General features: G+C 42.5%; 1 protein-coding gene across 1 annotated transcript in view; it reads right to left on the reverse strand.

The window, feature by feature from the left end:
* PREX1 (phosphatidylinositol-3,4,5-trisphosphate dependent Rac exchange factor 1) overlaps positions 1-16,513 on the reverse strand; it is a 223,706-nt gene that overhangs the window by 14,491 nt on the left and 192,702 nt on the right. The window contains exons 21-28 of the mRNA XM_053394201.1: positions 15,015-15,180; positions 12,438-12,625; positions 11,124-11,285; positions 9,732-9,942; positions 8,648-8,924; positions 8,168-8,371; positions 587-675; positions 61-143 (exon numbers count right to left, since the gene is read on the reverse strand). Coding sequence (XP_053250176.1) covers positions 61-143; positions 587-675; positions 8,168-8,371; positions 8,648-8,924; positions 9,732-9,942; positions 11,124-11,285; positions 12,438-12,625; positions 15,015-15,180 — 1,380 coding nt within the window. The remainder of the gene's footprint in view (positions 1-60; positions 144-586; positions 676-8,167; positions 8,372-8,647; positions 8,925-9,731; positions 9,943-11,123; positions 11,286-12,437; positions 12,626-15,014; positions 15,181-16,513) is intronic.

Genomic DNA, 16,513 nt, shown 5'->3' on the forward strand with positions numbered 1-16,513 from the left:
TGAGACTTCTTCGGGTAGTGATAAAGGGGGGTATCAAATCCAAACTCTTCCTCTACTCACCTGGTTAAATAGATGCTCAAGGCAGCCATGAAGTTTGTCTTGTTTGTCTGAAGGAATCCTCATGTCATTGGGGAGTTCATCACCTAATGGTGGGAACAGTAAAACTTTGGGCTTGTTTTCATGCAAATATATTTCAATGGAAAGAATTTCAGGAGCAAATGGCTACCTAGAAATTTAATATATAATGACAACAGCAATTTTTAGGCTTTAGGCTGTGATCTACCACCCTCCTTATATCTTTCTGAAGGGGTGAAATGGAAAGAAGGAAAGTGCTCTAAGAACCAAGATGAACAAGATGACCCAACTGATTTTTGAAGTTTCTCTTTCCACTTGGACATAGCGTATGACATGGGCTTTTTTAGTTCCATAAGTCTGCAAAGAGGGTGGTTGCTATGGGAACACTAAGAAACACAAGTGAGCAGCTGAATAATAGACTGGAATCTACTGGAGAATTGGTTTATGGTCCATACATTGTTGAAGCCTTCTTTATTAATGGTCTCATTATAGAAGCACAGGATTTACTTACCTGATCCCATCTCATCACTGCCCAAATAAGAGCTGTTACTCCGTACACTGGTGTAGGAAAGCACAGAGTCCCGGTTACTGTTGCACTCACTGGAAGAAAAATGTGTAAAAACTAAGAAACGTTTCATATGCAGAATTTCAGCTATGCATAGTTAGCACCTTTTGGGGGGTGTATCCAAGGGCATTCTTTCATTTCTATCCTGCCTGTCTCCAAGGGTTTAATGTAGTGTACAATGGACAATGGCCCTCCTAACTCAACACAGTAAGAGGATACTATCCTTTAGTGACAGCAAACTTTTGAACTCTGTCCTAGAATACTTCATCTTTCACTGATGAAGACAGATTGCAGAACTGTAGCATTACTCTTTGCTACCAGAGCTCATGTAAGTGACTAAAGAGAAGGGTTAGAAGTTCAAATTCTAACCCAAATTTAGTTGATTCTTTGAGCGCAGGGACTTTGTCACTGAGCTTCAATATTCTGTTGCTTGACTCGAAAGTTCAGATTTAACGTAAAACCACACAGTTTTTTATTAGCATGCGCAGTAATGGAACACTGTTTTCGGTACCTGTTTTGTGACATTTCCAGGTGTATCCCTGGATGGTCACCGGGACAGTCACTCAGCTATCCAGACTTCCCTTAAAACTACCTCCCACTGCCACCTTCTGATTTATAGAAAGGAGTAGGACTTTGGTTTTATCATCATACTCAAGTACATCCACACAAAGCATGTTGGGTGAGATATACTTGAAATAGAATCCATCCAGACCAGAACAGATTTAAACATAAACATACATTTTATTAGAGAGCATAATCTGCAGAACCAGTAGCAGAATTCGTAAAGAGTTATAATTTCCCAACCTAACATAACTATTCTGTCTTCTAACTTTTGTTAGCCATTCTTATTCTTTTACATAGGAGTAAAAAATGGGTCACATGCCAATGGTGAAAAGATGCAAGAGTATGCATCAATCAATCTAAATATGACATCTGTGCAGTAAATTCGTTTCAAAACACACCCCTCTATATTGTCCACCAAGGCGAGCAAGATGGCATTATGAGAGTTCAAGGTCACATTCTGGCCAGGCGAAAACACTTATGGAGGCCAAGATGCAGAGCCACTGAGGAGTGTGGCCTGCAGAAAATCCCAAGGACCAGACAGGGAGGTCTGGAGGACCGCATTTGGCCTCTGGTCCTGATGTGCCACAACATTAACCAATCAGATGTGACTGAAGGCACCTTCTCTGAATGGGATATAATTTATGCAACACTATTTAAATGAGCATTGCAATCTTTTAAATACGCTCAAAACTACCCCATAAGGGAAGTCTTTTCTGCTCCCATGTTGAAAATGGGAAATGAAGGTCTAAGGAACTGCAAGCCCATGAGTTTGGTGATACAGTGGTACCTCGGGTTAAGAATGTAATTCGTTCTGGAGGTCTGTTCTTAACCTGAAACTGTTCTTAACCTGAAGCACCACCTTAGCTAATGGGGCTTCCTGCTGCCACTGCACCGCTGCTGCACGATTTCTGTTCTCATTCTGGAGCAAAGTTCTTAACCCGAGGTAATATTTCTGGGTTAGTGGAGTCTTTAACCTGAAGCATATGTAACCCGAGGTACCACTGTACCTGAATTCACATATGTGGGATTCAAGTCTGAAACTCCATACGCTGGGCTACTACAGGGGCCTTCTCTATGGAATGGACCCTTATGAGAACTTGCTGGCTCCTTGGATACAGAGACATACCCAGAGTGTTGGATTAGGACCTGGGAAACCAGGGTTCAAATCCCCACTTGGCCATGAACCTCAGTGGGTTCACCTTGGGCCAGTCACCGCATCTCAGCCTTTCCTAGGGTTCCTCATAGGCTTGTTGTGGGGATTAAATAATGATGAGCAGGAGAATAATATGACATATTTTTGTCTGTGTAGATCTGCAAGTTGCTGCATCTTAACGGTGTAACAACAACACAAACAATAAACGCAATAAGCACAGTATATCCAAGAGCTGTTTCATCTCAATCAAAATGACAAGGGTGAAGGAGAATGCTCCACTTGATTTCTGCTATCAATATATAAGTTGTTCTCAAAGGTATCTATTTCTCTTAATTTCCGAAAGGGATATACTACACTATGTTTAGGAATGTTAGGAAGAGACAAATGGCTATGAAAGGTAAACTGATTGTCCGAATCAGATCTCGTGCAACAAACCATGACTAATTCCAGCTAAGTATCTTCTTAGCTGTGCTTTACTCATTCTTGTAAGCTCCGGGATATCCATTTTCTGACCAAAACCAATCAAAACACATTTGATTCCTTCTTGAATTGCTATTATATAGGTTATGTATGCTTAATCGTCTGAGTCTAAAAGAGGTAAGACAGAACAAACTCTCTCATCTTTCATTTAAATTCTGAAACAAGTGACAGCCCCACTGGGAATCTGCCTTTGATCTCACTGTGTCATCTAGGACAGATTAGGCTCAATTATAGAACCCATTAAACAAAACCCAGCACAGGAATAGGAATCATATGAAAAGCTGAATAAAATTATTTCTATTGCATTAAAACAAATTCCACTGTGAGTAGGTAGAAAAACCCTGAAGATACACTGCCAGCAAAAGATTAGCCTACCACCCACCAACAGCTTTTCTATGGAACCAAAACTGAGGATTTAAACCATGCAAAATGTGCTTTTGACATGTTCAATGCTCGGCTCTTAGAGGAAATAAATGATGCTAATTCCTGTGACTAGGAAACTTGAAGTGCTAGAAATAGCACTTCTAATTGAATTGCCATGGCCTATTTTCTTTAATGCACAGGTTGCAAAACACGCTGGGGATTTTCTACAAACGTTTGACAGTTTTTGGCTACCGCTCAGTAGCTTTCTTTGTTTGGTTGTCATGTTGAGAGCTCTGCTTCACACAAAATTCCATCTCCTTTGCCAACAACACAGGAGAAATACTCAATGTACCTGGATCACTACGCTCACAACAAGGCTAAGGCATGACATGTATGTGGAAATGAACACATTTAAATTGCATGTTTAAGAGGAAGGGGTCTCCTGTTACTCCTCCCGGATTAGAAAGTCCAGTATCGGAGAAAGAGCTACCATCCGACTAGCGCTTGAATCACTGCAGCAGGAAAGAAGAAGAGTTTGGATTTGATATCCCGCTTTGTCACTACCTGAAGGAATCTCAAAGCGGATAACATTCTCCTTTCCCTTCCTCCCCCACAACAAACACTCTGTGAGGGGAGTGGGGCTGAGAGACTTCAGAGAAGTGTGACTGGCCCAAGATCACCCAGCAGCTGCATGTGGAGGAGGGGGGACGCGAACCTGGTTCACCAGATTACGAATCTACCACTCTTAACCACTACACCACACTGGCTCCCCAGAAATACAGTTCAAATGTAGATCTTCTGATTGGGCTTTATGCTTCCCTTCTAGCACCAACCAGGGTGATCTGTCAAAATATCAATATTTTGGGGTTTTATACTGATTCATCGTCTTTGTTTTTTTAAAAATAAATTTTATATTATACACTGCTCACGATTTATTTACACAAAGTGGTACATAAACATTTTAAATATCACACAGTTAAATTTTAAAGCTTCAACAGTGTGATATTTCACTAGGTGACATATATGCCATGAGAAGCAGCTGGTCACTTATGCCTTAAGACAAGATTTTCAGACACAAATATTTTGGATCTCTGTTTTCCGAAACCAACTGAAAAACAAGAAAGCAGTGTAAGGGGATGGGGAACCTGAAATTTTATTCTTTTACTGTTTTCCCCTTCTAAGTCTTCTGGGAACACAATGTTCACAGACTTCAATAGGAAAGGCTTCTCTATAACTGCAGCTACTAGAAGTGCTTCCAAGCTACCTGAAAACTTCTGTGGTTTTATAGTGCTATATTAGAAAGGCAGAGGGTGGGGATGGGGAGTGAGGGAACCACGTTTGAGGAACTGAAATGCACAAAGCTATTTTTCAAACAGTCTTTACTTTCTACAGCAGTCTAATAGTAAAGTTGTTGAGTATTTGCTAGACTCATTTCCATAGTGACAGGAGTAGTCAGGAGATATTTGAACAGTCCTGAGTGCTCACTGGAAGGACAGATCCTGATGCTGAGGCTCCAATACTTTGGCCACCTCATGAGAAGAGAAGACTCCCTGGAAAAGACCCTGATGTTGGGAAAGATGGAGGGCACAAGGAGATGGGGACGACAGAGGACGAGATGGTTGGACAGTGTTCTCAAAGCTACCAGCATGAGTTTGACCAAACTGCGGGAGGCAGTGGAAGACAGGAGTGCCTGGTGTGCTCTGGTCCATGGGGTCACAAAGAGTCGGACACGACTTAAATGACTAAACAACAACAATTTGAAAAATATATAAATATGCTCCTATATCAGACTAAAAAGGTCTCTTTAAAATAGCATTGCCTGCAGAATGGCTGGGTGGAATTTCTGTTCTACTGTACAGGTGCCTTAGTTCCTTATTGTTGTGATCCACAAAGCACTGAATAAAGAGTATTTGAATTTTAGCTCTGGTATTGGATTGAAATCAATTGGGATGAAGAGCCAGTTCAAACTGGTTTGTTTTTTTACTACTATGAAATGACTCCCCCCCCCTCCCACCACCACCATTAATTACCTCATGTTGTTGGTGTGCCTGGCGAGAGGGGGTACTATTGGAGGAAAGCCTTGTGTATCTTGGCCTAAATCCATTTTGTATCCTCTGTATTGCTGGAGCCTAATTTAGCTTATTTGCTCCTTCGATCAGCAATACAGAGGAGTGGGCAACTTCCTTGCATCTTTAGATAGAACAAGTGGAGAGGGACCAAGCTATTCTTCACTTGTCAGTTTTCACCTTTTGGGGGGGGGGATATGAGTCTCGTAATGCCCTCATCGAAGGGCTATGATTTAGGCAGCGGAAAAACCTCTAGCTGGTTGGCAGCCCCTTCAAAAACAGCATTTTCTGCTTTCTCCTTTCCTTCTAATGTATGATCCAGAAATTGTTCCACTTAGGACACAAAACCACAAAGTCCAAAAAAAAAAGCGCATTACTTGAAATCTCTTGTGAGATCTTCCAAACAGCAGGGCTGTGGTTAATTCAGTCTACTTCCATGTGCCTCAGACTGGTGCCTGCTGATCTGAGTAATGCAAAAAAATCCTGCTGTAGATGTAATCGTTAGAAAGTCCAATTAGTCTGTGTTTTCTGTGGATTGTGTGTTTGTACACATAAGACAACAAGTTAACAGTTCTGCAAACAACAGCTGCAGAACCAGTCTGAAGCTAACAGGCGTCTACTCCTGAAAAACCCACAAAAGATTCCCTCTTCCCAGCTGCGATGCTTCACTGGATAAAGAGGAAAATTCTTCCCTCTGACCTCACCTGACCTGCCTGATCACTGAGGCCCTGCTGTAAGTTGATCCTGTGACTGACATGTGCACCATGTCAAATGGTTGTGAACTCTGGACTGGATGCACTTAAATTTGTACCGTGCAAGTAATGATTAGGGCCTGGCCCACGTCATATGTGCTCTACTGTACATTTGGGGAAAGTCCTAAGTATATAAGGAGCGATGATCCATTTGTTAGCAGATTTTAAGCACAGAGTGCTATTTAAAGAGAGAAGGAATTGGTAAGATTTAAAAACATTTGGATTTTAGCTTGTTAAGGCAGAATGAGATTAGAAATAGACCATGGAGAAAAGCAACTGAATTTGTCTGGGGTGATGGAATGTCCTTCCTATGAAGAGGAACAAATACCTCCTACTCTGCAATGCAGATGTACTAAACAGTGAGAAGGTATTGCTAGCTAGCAAGTAGCTGTTGCTATGAACATTCTGTGTCACTGAGGACAGCATTAGTCAAAATGCGACTATTTGGGGTCACTTCAACTCCCCATTGTTTTTCCCTTCATCCTGCATCACTGCACAAAACATTTAGCTTTTGTTCAAAAATCTTACAAGTGGCCTCCCATATGGTAAGTCATACTAGAATAAAACGTGGTAATGTACAAACAACCAGCAAACCAGAAGGGCAATATATGGGTTATGATTCTGCTCTGTTATCAAAGTGCAAGAACCCTTTGAATAAGAATGTAAGATTGGCAGGTGTCTATATCTATAAGAAAAAGGACACAATTTAAAGAAACAAAGGACACAATTTAATAAAGGTTACCAAGTAGATAAATAGGTACCGCTCTGGCGGGAAGGTAAACGGCGTTTCTGTGCGCTGCTCTGGTTAGCCAGAAGCGGCTTAGTCATGCTGGTGACATGACCCGGAAGCTGTACATGACCCGGAAGTTGGTCACATGATCCGGAAGCTCCCTTGGCCAATAAAGCGAGATGAGCGCCGCAACCCCAGAGTCGGTCATGACTGGACCTAATGGTCAGGGGTCCCTTTACCTTTACTTACCTGTGACTAATCTCCTAATTTAGCCATCATTAACATTTCCTGGAATTGATTCATAGATTGTGGTGCAACAAACATTTCTCTTGTGATGACATAGAGAAGTGGGCCAGCCAAAAAGGCATCATCTTGCATGTGATAAGCAGTTCTAGCAGTAGTGGACTTTGAGTTCTCAAATTTCAGTGGTGCCCTGTGTGATGCTAAAATTTGGCACCCCCACCCCCACCCCACCTTTCATGCTCCATTCTACATCATTGTTGCGGTGCCCCCTGCAGTACCAGCACCCAGTGTGGGTGAACCGATGGGACTACCATAAAACCGCCTCTGCTTCTAGCTTAGTGCATGTTCTCAAATGCATTCATTAACAACTAGAACCTGCAATAAAATTCTGTAGCATAGTCAGATAGAACTGCTGCTCAGATCTCTTTGGAAAGGGAAATTTCAGGTGTCGGAAAGAGAAAAAAGGGTGAATTTTCCCCTGCTCCCCAGGGATTTCCCCCCGGCTGTGCCATACAGTCTGCTGGCCCCAAATTTGAGCATTTCATAGCTTTGCGGGGCGGGTGCCATTCTGGAGGATGAAAAAAGGGAAATGAATCCTTTTGCTTTGCTGTCCTTCTGAAACCTCATGTATAGAGTGGGTGGTTATGGGGAGTTTTTAGATCTCATGGCCCACATTCCTTCCACCCAACTCACAATCTCTCTTCTCAAGGATAGTTATAACAAGCTGTCAGGAGTCCCTGGGTCACACATCTGAAACCCTAATCACCCCTCTTTCTATGACCCTTTTCATAACTTGTCAGGGGCTCAGGCAGTTTAGACATTTCTCTTTCTCTCAACTACCATCATCACCCTGTATGCTCTTAGGATCTTGGTGCCAAGGGGCTTTCTTCTCTGTCTCTGCTCTCTCGCTCTCTATAATTTTTCTTTTATTTTACAAATATACTTCTGGAGGTTCTCCAAGGATGCAAAAAACTTATTTTGGGGTGGTTCTTTTTTCACTTCCTGATTGGTACTCCATTACCCAAGTCTGCTACTAGATTAAGCCATCAAGCAGAAGAACATGAGCATTCTTGATACCACAAATTTTATGAGCAGTATGTGATTCATACATGGATGCATAATCTTCTCAGTATCCAAGTGAAATGGCTTCTGAGCAGTGCGCCTCACTGAACCCACCTGTATGAGTCTCTGTAACTCATTGTATCGTGTCCCGAATCTTCCTGGTCCTCCTCAGACACTTTGAAACAAACCTTCTTCATCCCATGCTCGACTTTGTCAATATCGCTCTCTTCCGAGACCAAGGATGTGGCGGGCATCTCCTCCATGGAGGGAGGCTCACATAATCCTGCTGCCGTGGGTTCAGTAATGGTGGACAAAAGCCTGGAGGTGTAGAATGTATCATGGTAAGAAGAAAAACCAGCCAAGGGCTCCAGGAGCCAGAACTGTAATCTCTGCTATACATACATGGGGACACCTGTAGGCTGGCGCTCTGTGAACCTCCCCATGCTTTTAAAACCTTAATCGGAGGCTCTGCATCACCCCTGCTCTAAGGCATTGAGTAGGGCATTGAGAGTTATAATTCAATCATAACTTTAATTCTCTCCTCCCCCCGATTGAGCACAAAGATTTCTAAAGGCAAGATGTTAACCAACTCACTTATTTATCTGAAAGACGTATTGTTTCATTTCTTTAACTGCTACTTCTAGTTTGTTGAAGAGCTGCAAGTATGAGTCCTGTATCTCCCGATCTTCTTGCTTCAACAGAAAGGTGAGACCTCTCTCCTCCTGAGTAGTTCCTCCATTCTCTTGGCCAAAGCAACCATCATATTGTCCATGTGGGTTGAGGTCCCCATTTTCTGGCGCCAAACATCTCCATGATGGTGCAGCCATGCTGGCTATGCAGTGCTGAGTATATGAGACTGGATTTAAGCTTCCTGTTAAACATTTAAAAATGCTGGTTACGAAAGCACTTGTCTTTAAAGCTTCTTTTAAGGAGCAACCTCAAATTCTTTTATATGTTATTTATTGAACTGTTTTCCAAAAGGGGGAAGATATAAGTGACAAATAAGGAATTACGAAGAATTTCCCTGCCCCAGAAGACCCTTTGTAGTCATCGTAGAGCAATCCTTTAAAATTTAACTAAAGGTTAGAACTATGCTTATGGAATTTATTTACTTATCTGGAATTATCAGCAGGTCAATAGCTGTACTCAAGCCTGTCAAATTCTGTAAATACTGGAGGAAGAACAGCAACCATGAGCTAGTCCTAGACCCTTGGCCTTCCTTTCCCTGTTGCCAGTATCTCAGCTGCTTCTTGTATTATCATAAATTGCCTCAAAACAACATATTGTTTTAGCACAGACACCAGTGGAAGACCACTCTTGTTCAATTGCAATTTACAGCTGCCAAGCCTTGCAGCCATAACATATTTTCAAGGTGATGGATCTCCTGTTAAGTCTTTCAGGTTTCATTCCCAGTCAATAAGCCATCCCTTCTATACAGAAAAAGGGGGGAATTTGCTTAAGGCTGCTTGGCTGTCATGTGCAGCATGATAGTTATGTTCATCCCCACCCACCCTTTCCCACTATTATGCTGTGTCCTATGACAGAGTCAGATGTTCTCATAAAAACTTCAAAGGGGACCAGGCATCTTAGTAGAAGCATTCTTCTTGAATTTGGTCTTGAACAACAGCTTGGGTGTTGCTCCAATGGGTATGCAAAGTTCTTAAGAGATAGTGAGCACCTTGTTCTGGATCGAGGCCGATAATAGAAGGCTTCCGTCCAATGCGAATGCTGAACGACCTAGCCACCGAGGTAGTGTTTTTGGGATACGACACTTCCATGAGGTTAATGTGGCAGTTGGTGGGGCAGAAATCCATGCTGCTCAGAGGGTGAAGTTCCGTTGTGGCTCGTTTGAAGGATGGGCTCACCTTGGTTTTCAACTCATCTGCAAACTAGGGAAAGAAGAAAAATGTTTCAATGGTACTAGCACACTAATCCACAAACTACTTGCCCCTGGGTTTATGCACTTATAAATAAATCGAACTACCTACCACAGCTGCTCCTTTTTTTTCTTATTTCCATCACCACCTCCACCCACAAAAGAAAAAAAATTATCTCGGTGGCCCTCTTTCCAATAATTCACAGAAAATGTATTTCCTTAATAACTACATAAATCTATGTATTGTATGCTTCAAGATGTTCACAATTCTGTGAACAGGAGAGCCCAGAAATGATGTAGAAATGCTATCCATGATAGCAGGTGAATGCTTACATCCCATAATGTAAACTGGGGCTCTGATCCAAAAGACTGTGAATAAAGCTGTGGGTTCTGGATATGTGCTACTCATATTTCCCCCCCCAATTTTTTAAAAAAACCAGAATCCCACTAATCAGCTATTTGTTGAGGAGGGTAGATAGGATCCCCTTACTCCTGCTTCCTGTCTGATCTGCAGGCATCATATCTTGGCTTTGTAAAATGAGCTGTGTGCATCCAGTCTGAGCTGTTGGATTGGAAAGCCTGCTTCTGTGTGAAGAAGGCCCTTAACTGGATATGGTGCAAGTGTTTCACAATCAGACAGTGACATTAGTCTGCAATCTCAATAAAACCAGAAAGCCATCTAAAAGTTTAAAACACATAACATAATGTGCACCTACACCCAGCCAACCTCCTTAAAAGGGGATTTAAAATCTAAAAGCATAATAATAATAATAATAATAATAATAATAATAATAATAATAATAATAATTTATTATTTATACCCCCGCCCATCTGGCTGGGTTTCCCCAACCACTCTGGGCGGCTTCCAACAAAATATTAAAATACAATAGTCTATTAAACACTAAAAGCTTCCCTAAACAGGGCCGCCTTCAGATGTCTTCTAAAAGTCTGGTAGTTGTTTTTCTCTTTGACATTTGGTGGGAAGGAGTTCCACAGGGCTGCTGCCACTACTGAGAAGGCCCTCTGCCTGGTTCCCTGTAACTTGGCTTCTCGCAGCGAGGGAACCGCCAGAAGGCCCTCGGCACTGGACCTCAGTGTCCGGGCAGAACGATGGGGGTGGAGACGCTCCTTCATAAATGGACCGAGGCCATTTATGCTGCAGTGTCCTGATGTTGTTATGCACAATGATCTCACCTCTTGATAGCTGGCAACCCTTCTGCTGATGCTCTCCAACTTTGTGTCGCAAATCTGCCGGCACTCATATTGTGGCATGGTGACCACAGCATTGCTGAGGGACATAAGCCTTCTGCAGTTCCTCACAAAGAAGCTGTCATCTGTAGCAAAGGCCTCCAAAATCTAAAGCATTAGAAAACAATTACCTTGCTTGGTTGGAACACCAGGCCACAAACCTCTAAGCAGATGAAACATTGGAAATACATCAGCCAGGATTGCACAATTGCAAAGGCAGAAATGACAAGTAGGCAGGCAGACATGCTTCCTGGCATATTTCAAGGGAACACTTTGGAAAGGTAAATTGTAACGCAAGTGGTGACTCCAATTTTGTTCTTTGTTTTTGTGGAACCCTCATTCCACAAAAAGTGAGAGGGAAAGCCTGCTGTTTCTGTGGAAAGTAGACAGATTTCTAAGAATGTTTTGGAAGAGGTGGGGGTTGACTAACCATAATGTAGTAATGAGGTGTTGGATGACAGGTTTTTCTCTGGTATGTGCCCCCCCCCCCGCCACTGTTTAAAAAAAATCTTTGCCAGCTGCAATCTGCAGCAAGTGAGTCTCAACATCTCTGCAGCCATCTGACTATTTTTTTAGTTTCTTTAGTTTTACAGTTACATCTTCTTTTCCATACTATATACAATAAATCTATTTGATATCCCACCCAGCGTTTCATGACAGTTCTTTATACATATTATTTGGCTGCATATACACTAGTTCTTCACCTAATTTTCCACACTTTCTTATCTTTTATAATGTCAACTGTTGGTCACAAAGCACCCCCTAACCGGGAAGTCATATTTAAGGTCCAATAAATATCCCCCTAGGTACTCCCACTCACTCATTGTTAATTTGTCATCTTGGTTTCTTATTTCAGATGTCATACTGGCAAGCTAGGCATATTCAATTAGTTTGCATATCCGTTGTCCTTTCCCTGGGATTTCTCTTAATTTCCAACTTCTTGCATATACTATCCTTGCTGCTGGCTGTTGCATATAAGAATAGGTTGTGGGCTTTCTTAGGCAATTCATTCGCAATTACACCTAGAAGAAATGTTTCTTTCTGATTTCTAAGGAAAGGTAAGTTTAAAGATTTTCTTTAACTCATTGTACACCATCTCCCATTAGATTGTCGCCCATCAACAAAGGGTCCTTTTTCGTTGCAACTGGATTTTAATTTAACACATTTCTATATACATTTGTAACTACTGAGCTTCAGGGACAGGGAAAAGTAGTGGATGCCTGGTTGATGCATTAAAGAGTAACACCGAATGGTATAAACCTTTGCTGTGAGGCTGAAGGACCCCTTGGGCTCAATGATCTTCTCCAGGACAAAGCTCCTGATCCCAGCAGTGCTGACGTATTCATACACGACGCCATGTTCCAGGTGAACATTGTCCACCGTTAAGCTAATAAGAGGAGTGTCTTCTCTGATGATTAACGGGGAGTCAAAAGTCTGAAGGGCCAATTCTGCAAACCAAAGTTCAGTCATTAGAAGAGCACAGAGATGGAGAAGAAGAAGAGTTTGGATTTGATATCCCGCCTTTCACTCCCCTTCAGGAGTCTCAAAGCGGCTAACATTCTCCTTTCCCTTCCTCCCCCACAACAAACACTCTGTGAGGTGAGTGGGGCTGAGAGACTTCAAAGAAGTGTGACTAGCCCAAGGTCACCCAGCAGCTGCATGTGGAGGAGCGGAGACATGAACCTGGTTCCCCAGATTACGTGTCTATCGCTCTTAACCACTACACCACACTGGCTACACCACAAGAGCACAAGCTGTAGCATATCAAAAAAATTCTCAGAATCCCTGAAGCAGCACAAAAAGCCATTATGACAAAGGAGGAGTGAGAACATGCCATAATTAAAAGGCCCTCTTGGCATTTATGAACACTGCGATCTTACTGAGTTCATTAAAAATAAAAAATAAAACCACTCCATCTCATGAGTGTGTCCACTTAGCACAAAGGAGGACTTGACCCTCAGGGTCCCTTCCAACTCTACAACAAATTACAGTCACAGGAAGAGGGTGGGTCACAAAACTACACATCTCAGATGTCAAAGGCCACAGTAAAGGTGTGTGTATGTATATGAAGTACAATTCCCATAATCTCTGGCCTCATGAAACCTGGGATGTTTGGGAGGTGGATGTTTAAAACATTTGTCAGGGACTACAATGCTATCCCTGTTATATGAATACTTATTTGAGAGCGAGTACCACTGAACTCCATGGGGCTCATTTCTGAACAGGCACGATTAGGATTACACTGTCAATCATTCAGCCAAAGCACATGCCATCGCACTGCGAGTCAGCCAAGAGCACACAATGCAAATATGAATATTCAAAAGCTTTTAAAAACGTGATTATCACTGATGAACTTTAACAGCCCTCCTCGCTTCTGCTCAGTCAACAAAATTACTTGAAATTCTGGCAGTGATGCTTCTGCCAATTATAAGCCATCAAAAGCAATTTTGACTGAGCAGGTCTTGTAATGTCTTGGGAGAGGGGGCGACACTGACAGGTAGTACTAGACACTGGTGGGGTCGGTTCTCAGACCTCTTAGAATCCTATTGAGCAAACACTCAGTCTCAATTTTAAAGCACGTTTTATTTCATTCATTATTTTGCTGAAATACGGTGCTATGCAACGTCCTATTAAGGTATTAATTTTATTTATATTTGCATCCCACTCCTGCTTGAAGAAACTCAAGGTCTCAATGCTATACCCAGTTTTATCTTCACAATAACCCAGAGGGGAAAGTTGGGCTAAGTAAAGCATACTTCCTTTCAAAGAGAAGCTACATAGGCAAAATATCAAATGGGACTCAGATGTCTTAATACTCTCATCTCTTGCCATCTTGGTCAGTCCCCGTGTTATAGCTTCAGCCAAATATAGCATTGTCAGTAAATAGAATCCCACAATCCCCTTTTCTCAATAACATTCTCATTAAGAATCCCACAGTTTAGCTAGAAGTCAGTCACATGCAATTTGGGGTAACAAGTTGAGAGAACGACTGAGCTGGCATCCTACGTGGCACAAGGGATACAAGTAATTCAGTAAAATGTAAAATAAAAACATTGCCCAGTGTGATATATGCCAACCACAAGCAAAGGCACTGTATAATTATGTCGGGTTTGTGGCTTGACATTGCAGCTGCCAAGTCAATTTCCCTATCACACTGCATCCAGGGGCTCAGTGATTTTCTCTAGTGCACAGCTAAAGAGGTCGATAAAAACAGATGTACTGTTCTGGAGACAAAGTTTGTATATATGAAACTAGTGTGAGAGACCACAAAGGAGGAGATGCAGGAATGAAGTTCTGCACATAGGCTTCTCCTTGCGGCCTCCTGAGTGATCTACCAGATTCCCCACCCATTGACTCACACTTGTATAGCACATAGCAGGAAACTGGCACAGTCCGGGGAAATGCCCAGTCTCCAGTCCCTGTAATAGGCAAGGGTTGAATGGCAACCCTTGAAGACTGTCTGCTGAAGACAAGGAAAGAACCCCTGTTCCAAATTAAACATCCACAGTGATTCAGGTATAAATTATTGTCTCCGTCACCTTGCCTTAGCAGAAAGGCACATCTAGCTCCTATTCTACTGATGCATCATACAAAAATATAAAACTGCATTATAATGAACCAGGTCATTAGTCTATCTAGCCCAGTACTTCAGATGGCAGTGGCTTTTCAAGGTCTCAGGAAAGTCTTTTATAGACCTACTATTTGAGATCATTTCTAAGAAGTGGGGCCAGGAGGCCTTTTGCATCACCAAGCTATCCCTCCCCACCCCAACCCCATCAGAGGACAGCTACGGATCACTTCCTAGATCATTTCCCTCACTGGCAGGGAATGTCTTACCTTCGTCTTGCTGGCTGTCACTAAGGGGATCATTTTGCTCGATTGTAAGGAGATCTCCTTTACAAGATTCAGAATGACTTCCATTCAGGTATGAGTTGGAAGCTGACTGCCGAGCTCTGTCCTCTTCAGCGTCTTCATGCGTTCGGTACACCCATTGATAAAAACCCTTCCAAAGAAAGAAGGGATGTCAGAGAGACATTCTCCCAAGTTTCACTGCACATTAGCTTTTGGATGGATTTACAGGTATCAGCAGCCTCCAGATGTTCTGGACGAGCATGGCCAATAATGAGATGAGTATGGCCAATGATGGATGGCCAATGGGGGTGATGATGAACATCAGGCAGAGGAGAAGAATGATAAACAGGACCAGAAAATGTGAGAAAATCTCATTTAAATCATCTGAAATCCATATAGTTAGAAAGAACATCTGAACAGAGCAACCACAACCCCACCAACATAGAGCCAGAATTTCTCAAGATCAAACACCCGGTGGAAAAGGAACAGTCTTCACAGCTCTGTGAAAGGCTTACAATATGGGGACCACATGAACCTCCACGGGGAGGGAGTTCCACAACCTGGGTGGTACTGCTGATAAGGCCTGGTCCCACATGACTACCGACCATGCCTCATACTGAAGCAGGATGTGAAGCAAAGCCTCAGATGATGATCTTAATAACTGAGCAGATTCATATGGGAAAAGGCAGCCCTTAAGATACTCTGGGCCAAAACTGTGTAGAGATTCTAACATGACCTTTGCAGCAAAAAAGGAGGCCTGGACTAATAGAAAGGGTTAAATCCCCACTCCCAACATTCCACAGTCCAGATCCACCTCACCTTCCCTCTGCAACTATTTCAATTCCCCTCCCTCCACCCATGGCTGCTATTCAAATAACAAGTCTGGCTCATTAAGTGCATAGAGGTGCTTAATGCATTGTCTGGTTTGACCCTGACAGTACCATGATATCCCTTTTTAATATAGCGGATGGAGAGAGAGCCTTGTGATGGAGGAAAATAGCTGTTTTGATGACTCCTCCCTCTTCTGTGAGCTCCTTTTACTGTTATAAAGTAAAAGCTCCCACTCTATTTATGTAAACATATTTGGCGTGGGGTGGGGTGGGAGGAGTGGTTCTTAAAATACATTTTGGCAACCTGAAAATTATCTCTCTGTTCTTCAGTCCTTCTTCCAGCCACTTCTTGCATTGTGCAATCACAACATGCAATACTCACCGTCGTGCTTCAGATGTAACAGATTAAGCATGTACTACGTTATATTTAAAACAGCTGCACATGTCCATTTCATTTCATTGTGGACGCAAGGTGGAACAGATGTGTGTAGCTGCTTCCAGCATGACGCTGCACACTCATTTTGTTTAGAACAGCAGCATCATTGAGAAGGTACTACTGAAGGCTGGGATACATTTATTTTCTTTCTTTCTAATACAGTGGTACCTCAGGTTAAGTACTTAATTCGTTCCAGAGGTCCGTTCTTAACCTGAAAC

This window comes from Podarcis raffonei, chromosome 6 (genome assembly GCF_027172205.1).
Source record: "Podarcis raffonei isolate rPodRaf1 chromosome 6, rPodRaf1.pri, whole genome shotgun sequence".
In the NCBI taxonomy this organism is placed as follows: domain Eukaryota; kingdom Metazoa; phylum Chordata; class Lepidosauria; order Squamata; family Lacertidae; genus Podarcis; species Podarcis raffonei.